Source organism: Pseudophryne corroboree, chromosome 11 (genome assembly GCF_028390025.1).
Source record: "Pseudophryne corroboree isolate aPseCor3 chromosome 11, aPseCor3.hap2, whole genome shotgun sequence".
Lineage (NCBI taxonomy): Eukaryota > Metazoa > Chordata > Amphibia > Anura > Myobatrachidae > Pseudophryne > Pseudophryne corroboree.
This window is the reverse complement of record NC_086454.1, coordinates 226671509-226684888: the sequence shown is the minus strand read 5'-3', so window position 1 is coordinate 226684888 and position 13380 is coordinate 226671509. Positions and strand designations below refer to the sequence as shown.

General features: G+C 44.3%; 1 protein-coding gene across 2 annotated transcripts in view; it reads right to left on the bottom strand.

The window, feature by feature from the left end:
• Positions 1 to 13380, bottom strand: part of SLC6A2 (solute carrier family 6 member 2) — a 488933-nt gene that overhangs the window by 12987 nt on the left and 462566 nt on the right. For both annotated transcript variants that reach the window (XM_063945285.1, XM_063945286.1), the window contains one exon: positions 3777 to 3944. In XM_063945285.1, the coding sequence (XP_063801355.1) occupies positions 3777 to 3944 (168 nt within the window). The remainder of the gene's footprint in view (positions 1 to 3776; positions 3945 to 13380) is intronic.

Below are 13380 nucleotides of genomic sequence, written 5' to 3'. Positions count from 1 at the left end.
TCTCTTACATTCTCTACATTTGAGGGCCATGCGATACGCCTCTATCAACCTACAAATCTTCGAGTTGCTGTCATTTACCGTCCCCCTAGCATTTCCTTCAGATTCTTCGACAACTTTGCTTCCTGGCTACTTCACTTCCTCTCTTCTGACATTCCCTCCATTATCCTAGGTGATTTCAACATCCCTATCAATAACCCTACAAAATCACCTGCCTCTAAACTCCTTAAACTCACCTCTTTACTTGGTCTCTCCTAGTGGACCTCCTCACCCTCCCATGTGAATAGGTGCTCACTGGATCTGGTTTTCACTCACCGTTGCAATATTTTTGATTTCTCAAACTCCTCTTTTCCCCTCTCTGACCACCACCTGTTCTCTTTCAACTATCTCTCACTCTTAAGGCTTCCATCACTAAGCAAAACATTGAGGCTGTAGACACCTCATCCCTACCCTCCCTGTTCGACTCACTTCTCTCTCCTATTCTCTCTCTCTCTCACGCCCTGAACAAGCCACGTCCCAATACAATGCATCTCTTACTTCTGCTCTTGACTCTGTCTCTCCACCTACCACTATTCACCCTCGCAGATCAACACCTCAACCCTGGCACACCAAATGCATCAGATATCTTCAAAATGCTGATGTACTGCCAAGCGACAGTGGAGTAAAATCACGCTCTAAGGCAGACTTCCTCCATTTCAAATTTATGATCTCATCATTCAGTGCTCCCCTTTTCCTCGCTAAACAATCATACTTCAAAATTCTCATCTCTACCCAGTCTTCCAACCCCCAGCGCCTCTTTGCCACTGTCAACCCCCTTCTTTGCCCACCACCACCTCCTCTCCCATCCTCATTGTCTGCTCTTGACTTTGCCACTTATTTTACATCCAAGATTGACTCGATAAGTCAGGACATCACAACCCACCAGACCAGCAACCAATCCTTGCCAACCCCTCCCCTTCCTTCTAACTAACTCTGACATCTTTCTCCTATGTATCTGGTGAGGAAGTCATGGCCCTCATCCGTTCGTCCCCCTCTACCACCTCCCCACTTGACCCTATTCCCTCCCACTTCCTCCGCTACCTCTCTTCTTCTGCCTGTTCCCATCTGGCCCACCTTCTCAATCTCTCCCTCTCATCAGCACTGTCCCATCTGCCTTCAAGCATGCACTCATCTCTCCTATTCTTAAAAAAACCTACCCTTGATCCAAACACTCACTCCAACAATCGACCGATCTCTCTCTTCCTTTTGCCTCCAAACTCCTTGAGGATATTGTCTATAACCACCTCACTGCCTTTCTTTCCTCCCACTCACTGCTTGACCCATTCCAGTCTGGCTTCTGTTCTCTCCACTCCACTGAAACTGGCCTCACAAAAGTCTGCAATGACCTCCATGCAGCCAAATCTAAAGGCCACTACTGTCTGCTTATTCTTCTTGGCCTGTCTGCTGCTTTTGACACTGTGGACCACCCTCTCCTTCTACAAATCCTTCACTCTCTTGGTCTGCGTGATACTGCCCTCTCCTGGCTGTCCTCCTATCTCTCGGATCGTTCCTTCTCTGTCTCCTCTCATGATGCTACCTACCCCCCACTTCCACTAACTGTTGGTGTCCCCCAATGTTCTGTTCTTGGTCCTCTCCTTTTCTCTCTCTCTATACATCCTCTTTAGGTGAACTCATTTGTTCTTTTAACTTCCAATATCACCTCTATGCTGATGACACTCAAATCTACCTTTCCTTCCCTGATCTCTCCCCGGCTCTCCTCACTCGTACCTCCAACTGTCTCTCTGCTATATCATCCTGGATGATCCAGCGCTTTGTTAATCTCAACATGTCCAAGACTGAGTTGATCATCATGCCACCTTCCCGTACAACCTCACCTCCCACAACCTCATTATCCATTGATGGCATGACTATCTCCTCTAGCACCCAAGTACGCTGTCTTGACATAATCCATGACCCCTCCCTCTCCTTCAAACCACACATTCAGCACCTCTAACAAACCTGACATTTTCTTCTCAAAAATATTTCCAGGATCAGACCCTTTCTCACCAAGGATGCCACCAAGACCATTATCCACTCACTGATTATTTCCAGACTGGATTACTGTAATCTCCTCCTAACTGGCCTCCCTGACAATTAGCCCTCTCTACTCCAATCTATCCTCAATGGTGCAGCCCGGCTCATCTTCCTCACCAAATGCACTATGTCCACCTCCCCTCTCCTACAAGTCCTTCACTGGCTTCCCTTCACTTTCAGAATCCAATTCAAACTTCTCACATTCACTCACAAAGCACTCACCCATTCTTCTCCTATTTACATCTCTGACCTTATCTCCCTTTACCCTTCCACCCATCCTCTTCACTCTGCTAATGCACACCTACTCTCCTGTCTTCTGATTACTTCCTCCCACTCCTATCTCCAAGATTTTTCATGTGCTGCTCCCTTACTCTGGAATTCTCTGCCTCTCCCCCTCAGACTCTCCACCTCTCTACAGAACTTCAAACGGGCTCTTAAGACCCAGCAAAATCCCATCCTAACCCTCTGTCCCACGTTTGGTCTACCCCATATGTGTCACCCCTGTCCGTCTGACCCTCCCCTTAGAATGTAAGCTCTCACGAGGAGGATCCTCTTCCCTCATGTGCTTATCCTTTTCTTACTTTAAGAATCCTCAACTGCCAAATCCTGCAGTTTTCGGCCACCCTGATATTTATCTCAGTGTCATCTACTGTTGTAGTTATGTTTAGTTGCCCTGTACTTGTCTTATATTGTCTTCAATTGTAAGTCACTGTTTTCCTGTTTTGATTATGTGCATATGTACTCTGTAATTGGATGCTGCGGAACCCTTGTGGCGCCATACAAATAAAGGATAATAATAATAATAATGGTTGAGACCAATAAAGAATGTGGTTAGTAGAAAATCCCATGCTCTTCCTTGTCCTGATTTTCTCCACTATCTGCCTAAGCTTAAAGGCCAGTTATCACTTTGTGGTAGGAATCCAATACCATTTTCTTAACTATTATTTTTCTTTTTGACAAAAACATATATAGAAGGTTGCACAGATCCTTTACACAAACATGCATCTTTGTGGTGGGATTGCGGTCAGTTCAAACTGCTTAGTAAATCTGGTGGTTTGTATACTTCTAAGGGGGAAAATAGAGGTTGTCACTTTTTATTCTCAAGTATGTGTTTGCACCAGTATTGAGCTTAGTCATTTAGTAGGACATAAAAGGAAATTGCTGGTATTTAAAATTTACCTCTTAGAATATTTTCTCATAGCTTTCAACTTGTAGTAGGATGGATGCAAATAAAAACAACGATAAAGGCAGATCTCAGAACCCTGAGAACATTCAACATAGTTGGACCACTATTTTATGTTTACACCCAGCCTTGGTGCACTGTTTTATGCCACCTCCATCCTTCTGCTAGTGCAGGAAAAAATACTGTAGACTAAGGGGGACATGTACCAAGCAGTGATAAAAGTGGAGAAGTGAGCCAGTAGAGAAGCTGCCCATGTCAACCAATCAGCTGCTTTGTATACTTTTATATTATGCAAAGTATAAATGATACATCAATGCTGATTGATTGCCATGGGCAACTTCTCCACTTTTATCATTGCTTAGTAAATGTCTCATTAACTCAGATGTCATTTGGATGATGTGTTTAAGCAGATATCCTTCATACAGTACATTATAACCATTGGAGTGAATTCATTGCAATTTAAAAAAGGTAAAGTTAATTTATTATTACATTAAAAAAAATATATATATTTTGAGATTCTTACCTTTTTAAAGGACCCTGGCACTGTCAGAAATTTATAGATAAAATAGAGAGGCACTAGTATCATTGATGACAGTGCAATCATCCATCCAGTCCGATTAGCCCATGGGGGGAAGTGGTATTCATCATATGACAGAGGATTGTAGGTCACAATACTAGTAATAACAACAAACTTACAGAAAAGATAAAAAGAGAAAGCACAGTTATTTCATCATATTGGCAACATAGAATTTAAAAAAATATATGGTTACAAATTTGGTTAATTTCCTATTTACCAAAATATAATTTTATTGTAACTCAAAGCTATATTGTATAGCTCACATTTGAATGAATGCAAGTGAACATATAAAGCTGTATGGAAATGCTACTATTTTTATGAAGCACTTATATTTATGTTGCTATTAAGCCTTTCCTCCATTTAATATCTTTCATGCATTCTTACTAGTGGAGGCAGACAACAGTGCCATCTACAAGCTGAAATAAAATATATTACCCTTTAAAATGCCCTGAATGCCCCTCGTTTTCTAAGACGGTCCTTGGTGATTATGTACAAGGATTATGTACAAGGCATCATCACTATGACATCATCACCAGACAGCAGAAAACATTTACTTTTTTTTTTTTATAAGTTTTGGGAAAATAAGATCCCTATAATAAAATTAGAATTGCTAGCTTGGTGTAGCTAGAAGTGTAGGTTTTTGCATGAATGCAACTAATGGGAAAAAAATGAACCCACCAATAAAAAGGTCACTTCCTGTGACAATGGAACACGGTGTGTGTGCCTTCTTAATAAATTGTGCAGCACAATGTACACAAAGGTCAGTCAGCAGATGCCTGGATGATGTATGGTGCTGGAATACACTCTCAGATGTTGTTAAAGACTATCCAATATACAGTATTCTCAATTGGTTTTAAATCTTGAGAGTTAGAAGACCATGGCAGGTATAAGATCAGTGTCATGTTGATCAATCCATTGGCCTACCACACAAGCTCTGCAGATGGTAACATTATCATTCTATAAAATATCCCTCCTGTCAGTAACAAGATTTTGTTGCATTTGGTGATAACAGTCACTCAGTGTCATTAATTAGCAAATTGCGATGACCATCCTTCTAATGTATTCATTGACACTAAAGCATGCAATAAAATACATCCCAACAACATTATGGGGTAAATTTACTTGCAAGAATCATATATCACCCATGTTTCCCTGAGATTAAACACAGGTAGGATCTATTAGACACAGATGTATTTTTATAACTAAAACATGGGAATTTACTATGTTATCGTGTTTTAGTTAATTGTGCTTTCCAATGGTGTATGTAGTTGTGTTTGGCTGCCATGTTTGTTGGTAGCAAAACACTCCCAAACATGAAGAGATCTGTGCAGTGCTTCTTTGTGTAAATATGTGTAAAAAGTGTTACAAAAAAGAACAAAAAAGAACAATAAAGGGGTTTACCCCTCCAGGCCCCCAAGATAAGGGCAGAAGCTTTGGGCTATCACCGGCACCTTTTGGTGGTGAGTGCCAAGTTGATACTCCATTTATTTTTTATTTTTAAAGAAATTTATTTTACAGGAGGGACTACAGGTCTCAGCAAGCCTCACCCACATGCTGGTACTTGGAGAACCTATAGTCTCATGGTAATATAAATATTTAAAAAAAGAACACACACACCTTGAAAGTACAACTTTAAAAAACACTCTTGCATACTCACACTCACACATACTTACCTACACTCCCTGTAGCCATTCACATCCTCCATGTAGGCATCCACAATAGCCTACATCTCTAACTACAAGGTTAATAGAGGATAATCTTGTGGTTTACATATGATACAATGTAGCGGTTCTCACCATGCAGCAGCTCACAGCCAATTACCGGGCAGCATTTACTGTGGCACCCTGTGATTTGTTGGCAGGTCTTTTTATGAAAGAAGTCACGTAGTGGAACTGTATGTAAGCACATACACTTCCACATGTCCATGTGGTCAGTGTGTCCTGTTTTAGTTTTAGCTGGGGAGAGTGATGGCCTGGGTGTTGTTGTTCTGGTGGGGTGCAGGGGAGACTGAATGAGTGTGTGCTGCTATTCTGGGAGGGTGCAAGCAGGGGAGGCTGTGTAGGGCTAGGTGCTGCTGTTCTGAGGGGGAGTGTGTGCAGGGGAGAATGATTGGCTAGGTGCTGCTGTTCTTGATGGTGGTGGTGGTGGTGGTGGGGGGGTCATTATGAATAGGATGTAGAAGTCCGTACCTTACACACAGGGTTCTGGTTTGCTACGGTGTTAGTTTTGGTGCCAGCAGGACTGCTGATGCTGCAGGGTATCATACTGTACATAGTAACATAGTAACATAGTTCTTGAGGTTGAAAAAAGACAGTATGTCTATCAAGTTCAACCTGTTAGTGGTCTCCTACATTGAACTATTTTTAAGACTAATTTTAACTGTGGTGAGTGTTTAGCCATAAACTTAAAAAAAAAAAAAAAAAAAAAAAAAACTGTTTTTTTATTACTATAGTACATGATTTAACCACCATAACCCAGTATATCCTTATCCATTAGGACTTTATCAAGCCCATTTTTAAAAGTATTGACAGAGTCTGCCATCACTACTCTCTCAGGCAGGGAATTCCATATACGTAATGTCCTTACTGTGAAGAAACCTGCCCATCTTTTTATGCAAAATCTCCTCTCCTCCAACCTAAGCTGGTGTCCACGTGTCCTTTTTGATGGTCTTACCAAAAACAAATCTCCTCTAGCTCTGTGTATTGACCCCTTATATATTTGTAAATGTTAATCATGTCCCCTCTTAATCTCCTTTTTTCCAATGTAAACATTCCTAGCCTTGCAAGCCTTTTCTCATGTTCTAGAGTCTCCATCCCCTTTATCAATTTGGTCGCTTGTCTCTGAACCTTTTCTAGTTCCAGGATATCCTTTTTGTAGTATGGTGCCCATAACTGTACACAGTATTCGAGATGTTACCTCACCAATGATTTATATAATGGGAGTATAACACTCTCATCCCTTGCATCAATTCCCTGCTTAATGCATGCTAATACCTTGTTTGCCTTTTTTGCTGCATTCCTGCTTTAGGTACTACTGTTAAGTTTGTTATCTATGTGAACACCTAAATCTTTTTCCAGGACAGAATTCCCTAGTTTCTCCCTGTTTAATATGTAGGTAGTGCTCTTATTTTTGCTACTGAAATGCATTGTCACTGACCTGGGTTCACAGTGTTGAGAACTCGGGGGTTCTTCCGATGATCGGAAAGAGGAACCACAGCTGGGCCGGAGCAGGGATGGCCGGATGTAGGGTTTCCTCATGCAGAACTAGCCGTAGTAACTGGCGTATAATGCTGAAGAATTAAATGATGATTTGAGAACGATGGTGAAGCACACAGAAGAATGAAGAACTTGTGAGCGATGCTGAAGAAATGAATGAGGATTTGAGAATGATGGTGAAGCACACAGAAGAATGAAGAACTTGTGAGCGATGCTGAAGAAATTAATGATGATTTGAGAACGATGGTGAAGCACACAGAAGAATGAAGAATTTGCGAGCGATGTTTGAAGAATGAGAAGCTTGTGAGCGATGTTGAAGAAATGTAATGAGGATTTAAGATTCAGTGTAACTCTGGAAGTATGGAAGACATTCCACTTGGAGATATCATGTAATACAGGAAACACAGGAGGTGTCCCCCTAAGAGAAACACTGCAACTCAGAGAAGTCCCACTGAGTGATACACTGTAACGCTGGTAGCACAGTGAATGTTCCATGGAGTGATACACTGTAACGCAGGTAGCACAGTGATTGTTCCACTGAGTGATACACTGTAATGCTGGTAGTACAGTGAATGTTCCACTAGGTGATACACTGTAACGCTGGTAGCACAGTGAATGTTCCATGGATCAATACACTGTAACGCAGGTAGCACAGTGAATGTTCCACTGAGTGATACACTGTAACGCAGGTAGCACAGTGATTGTTCCACTGAGTGATACACTGTAACGCTGGTAGTACAGTGAATGTTCCACTAGGTGATACACTGTAACGCTGGTAGCACAGTGAATGTTCCACTAGGTGATACACTGTAACGCTGCTAGCACAGTGATTGTTCCACTGAGTGATACACTGTAAACGCTGGAAGCACAAGGAATGTTCCACTGAGAGATACTCTGCAAACGCTGGAAGCACGAGGAATGTTCCACTGAGAGATACTCTGCAAACGCTGGTACACAGGAGACGTTCAGTTTAGAGAACTCACTGAACGCTGCTAGCACTGGTGATCATAGAAGAGACGATACTCAGGCGCCGGAGCTCTGCATGGCGTCTTCCTTTGAACTTCCCGCTCTCTCCCAATTGGCGGAAGGGCAGATGACGTCCCTTGCCCACCATGCTCCCGTGAACGCCGGGCGCAATGGCGGCACCCACACCCCGGGAACCCGCCGGAGGCAGCGCCAGCAAGACGCAACAACCCGGAGCCCACCGGGGGGCGGCGACCACCGGGAGACCCAGCACACCCGGAGCGGTAAGTGCGGCAGCCGCAGTGCCGCGAGTGTGACAGTACCCCCTCCTCTAGGAGTGGCCCCTGGACACTTTCCTGGTTTTGTGGGATGCTTAGAATGAAAGATCCGGACTAGTCGGGGAGCAGTGACTTCATAAGCTTTGACCCAGCTCCTCTCCTCAGGACCATAACCTTTCCATTCTACCAGATACTGTAAATTCTTGTGAAGATAACGAGAGTCAAGAATAGCTTTGATTTCAAATTCTGTTCCAGCTTCAGTCTCTACTGAGGTCGGCCTAGGAGACTCTGAATGGAACTGATTTAAGATGAGGGGATGAAGAAGAGAAACATGGAACAAATCTGGTACCCGAAAGTGGGAAGGCAACCCCAATTTGCAGACAACCGGGTACAGGACTTGCAAAACAGGGTAAGGACCAATGAACCTCGGAGCAAACTTCATAGCGGGCACTCTTAAACGAAGATTGCGGGTAGAGAGCCATACCCTGTCACCAACTTTGTATTGAGGGGCTGCTCGCCGTTTTCTATCCGCAAAGAATTTGTAGCGGCCAGAGATTTTTTTGAGATTAGCATGAACCTTACTCCAGATTTGACTGAAGTGCTGGAGAGTAGAAGCTGCAGCAGGAACATCCTCCGAAGGAGAGATGGGTAATTCTGGGACTCGTGGATGGAATCCATAATTAATGAAGAATGGAGACTCACCAGTGGAAGAGTGATACAGATGGTTATGGGCAAACTCAGCCCAGGGTAACAGTTCTACCCAATCGTCCTGCGAAGGAGAAAGATAAACGCGGAGAAAACTCTCTAAATCTTGATTGACGCCTTCAGTTTGACCATTGGTTTGTGGATGGTAAGCAGATGAGAACTTGAGTTTTATTTGTAAAGCTGAACAGAGGGCCCTCCAGAATCTAGCAGTGAACTGTACCCCTCGATCAGAGACTATCTACCGAGGTAACCCGTGCAGGCGGAAGTGTTCACGAATAAATAGTAAAGCCAACTTGGGAGCCATTGGTAACCCGGACAATGGAACAAAATGTGCCATTTTAGAAAAGCGGTCAATAATCACCCAGATGGTATTCTAACCCTTGGAGAGGGGTAATTCGGTAACAAAGTCCATGGAAATATGTGTCCAGGGTTTCTAAGGAATGGACAGTGGATGAAGCAACCCCGCAGGAGGCAGACAAAGAGTTTTGTGCTGAGCACATTGAGGACATGAGTTGACATAATATTGTATATCCTTCTTCATGGTGTCCCACCAATATCACCTTCGTAGAAATTCACACATTTTTTGAACACCAGGATGACCAGAAAACTTGGAGATATGAGCCCACTGCAGCAACTTTGGACGAAATTCAACTGGTACAGACATTCTCCCAGGAGGAGGACCCAGAGTAGTGGGAGCTGCTGAAATAGAGACTGGACTGAGAATCAAACTCTTTTCAAAGGAATTCTCCTCATCCGAGGCCGTTAAAGAACGAGACAGAGCATCAGCCTTAGCGTTGAGAGTCCTGGCCCGGTACTTAATAACAAACGAGAATCGAGTGAAAAAGAGCGCCCATCTAGCTTGACGGGAACTCAAGCACTGGGCCGTCTTGATATACAACAAGTTCTTGTGATCGGTATAGATCGTAATTAGGTGTTTAGCACCTTCCAATAAGTACCTCCATTCTTCTAGGGCAGATTTTATTGCTAAAAGCTCCTGATCTCCAATGGTGTAGTTTCGTTCAGCAGGAGAGAACTTACAAGAATGGAAACCACATGGATGTAACTTCCCATCAGAGGAGTACTGTGAAAGAACGGCACCGATGCCTACTGAAGAAGCATCGACTTCCAAGAAGAATGGTTTAGAAAAATTTGGTTGTTGGAGTACCGGAGCAGACATGAAGGCTGATTTCAACCGGGCAAACGCTACTTCAGCTTCTGAAGACCAGTGACTTGGGTCAGACCCCTTTTTGGTTAGGGCAGTAATAGGTGCAACAATGGTAGAAAATCCCTTTATAAATTTCCGGTAGTAATTTGCAAAGGCCAGAAATCTTTGTACCGCTTTCAAGGAGAGAGGCTGAGTCCAGTCCCGAATGGCAGTGAGTTTCTCCGGATCCATGCGAAGCTCCGTACCTGAGATGACATATCCGAGGAATGGAATTGAAGGGACCTCGAAGACACATTTGGAAATCTTGCTGTAGAGACGATTCCTTCGTAGGCGAAGAAGTACTTCTTTGACCTGTACTCGGTGCTCTGCAAGATTCTTAGAAAATATCAGAATGTCATCCAAGTACACCACTACGCTTTGATATAACATATCTCGGAAGATTTAATTTACAAATCCCTGAAAAACGGCAGAGGCCAAACGGCATTACTAGATACTCGTAATGCCCGTCCCTGGTATTGAAGGCCGTCTTCCATTCGTCCCCCTGTCGGATACGTATCAAATTATAGGCTCCTCTTAAGTCGAGCTTAGTGAAACGTGGGCTCCACGAACCCTACCAAATAGCTCCATGATTAGCGGTAGAGGGTATTTGTTCTTAACGGTGATATCGTTTAAGCCACGATAATCAATACATGGTCTTAACCCTCCGCCATTCTTCTTCATCACGAAAAAGAAACCTGCTCCAGCCGGGGAGGTAGAGGGGCGAATTAATCCTTTCAGCAGATTAGACTTGATGTAGTCCGACATAGCTTGGGTCTCGGGTAATGATAAGGGATATGTGCGTCCCCGAGGTGGCATTCTCTCTGGGATAAGCTCAATGGGACAGTCCCAGGGTCTATGCGGTGGTAACTGATCGTCCGCCTGTTCTGAAAATACGTCTGTGAACTCCCGATAGGCCTCTGGAATGAGCTCCTCATCCGACTTGGAAGATGCACGGAGCGGGTAAACAGGAGTGAGACAATTAGAGTGACAAAACGAACTCCAGGACACTATTTGTGACGACTTCCAGTCGACGTGAGGAAGGTGAATTCTAAGCCAAGGTAGACCAAGAACAAGATCATGAGGCATCTCCGGAATTACTAGGAACTCCAGATGTTCTTGATGCAGAGCTCCGACCTGCAGCTTGATTGGCTCTGTGCGACTTGTAATAAGACCAATCGATATTTTGGTACTATTGATGGCGGTCAACGTAATAGGTCATTTGACAGACTGTAACTGTAAACCCTGACTCTGAACACAAGAAAGAGAAACAAAGTTCCCTGCATCCCCAGAGTCCAGCAGGGCTTTAACAGGTTTAGCTATAGACTCAGAAAACAGAAACACGGAGAGTAAACAATCCACTGTCGGAGAAGATTTAGATGTAACCCCTAACTCGACTTCTCCGGAAAAAGCTAGGACTGCCCGTTTCCCGGACGGGACTTGCAGAATTTGATAAAGTGATCCGCGGCTCCACAGTAGAGGCAGAGTTTACCCTCGCGACGGAGCTATCGTTCTTCCGGGGACAGCCGGGATCGATTGATTTGCATGGGTTCATCTGAACTTGGGGTAACTGTTTGCTTAGACGGGAGAGACCGGAATCTGGATCGATCCGACCGACTACGTTCACCACCTCATTCCTGCATGTGGAGATCCACCTTAACGCAGAGTGAGATCAACTGTTCTAAGGAATCTGGCAGATCCCTAGTGACCAGCTCGTCTTTTAGACGATCGGAGAGCCCGTTCCAGAAAGCGGCCCGGAGAGCATCATTATTCCAGCGTAGTTCCGAGGCTATGGTCTGGAAGTGAATCACATACTGTCCCACTGAACGGGAGCCTTGACGGACTCGGAGCAGGTCCGAGGAAGCAGCGGACATTCTGCCGGGCTCATCAAAAATCCTTCGGAATGACGCGATGAAATTGGTGTACCTGGAAACCAAAGGGTCAGATCGCTCCCACAACGGAGACACCCAATCCAACGCTGAACCTTCAAGCAAGGAAATAATGTATGCCACTTTGGCCCGATCCGTGGGGAAGTTGTGTGAGAGAAGTTCAAAATGCACCTCGCATTGATTGAGAAAACCACGGCAATTCTTTGGATTCCCATTATAGCGAGAGGGAGTGGGAAGCTGAAGGTGTGACCTGGTTCCGGACAAGGATTTAACAATACTGGTGGCAACCACTAGAGCAGGTACTGGAACTGGAGCCGGAACTACAGAAGCCAGGGAAGCCTGAATTTGATCCAGCCGGACGGATAATTCCTGGAGATACTGCATCACCTGGCCCTGTGCCGCCTCCTGACTCTGAACTCGGGAAACTAAGTTTTGGATGGCACTTGATTCTGGGTTCCGATCCCCCGGGTCCATGAGGCCTGAGTATACTGTCACTGACCTGGGTTCGGAGTGTTGAGAACTCGGGGGTTCTTCCGAATATCGGAAAGAGGAAGCACAGCTGGGCCGGAGCAGGGATGGCCGGATGTAGGTTTTCCTCATGCAAAACTAGCCGTAGTAACTGGCGTATAATGCTGAAGAATTAAATGATGATTTGAGAACGATGGTGAAGCACACAGAAGAATGAAGAACTTGTGAGCAATGCTGAAGAAATGAATGAGGATTTGAGAATGATGGTGAAGCACACAGAAGAATGAAGAACTTGTGAGCGATGCTGAAGAAATGAATGAGGATTTGAGAACGATGGTGAAGCACACAGAAGAATGAAGAACTTGTGAGCAATGCTGAAGAAATGAATGATGATTTGAGAACGATGGTGAAGCACACAGAAGAATGAAGAATTTGTGAGCGATGTTTGTAAAATGAGAAGCTTGTGAGCGATGTTGAAGAAATGAAATGAGGATTTAAGATTCAGTGTAAATCTGGAAGTATGGAAGGCGTTCCACTTGGAGATATCATGTAATACAGGAAACACTGGAAGTGTCCCCCTAAGAGAAACACTGCAACTCAGAGAATGTCCCACTGAGTGATACACTGTAACGCTGGTAGCACAGTGAATGTTCCACGGAGTGATACACTGTAACGCTGGTAGCACAGTGAATGTTCCACTGAGTGATACACTGTAACGCAGGTAGCACAGTGATTGTTCCACTGAGTGATACACTGTAACGCAGGTAGCACAGTGATTGTTCCACTGAGTGATACACTGTAACGCAGGTAGCACAGTGATTGTTCCACTGA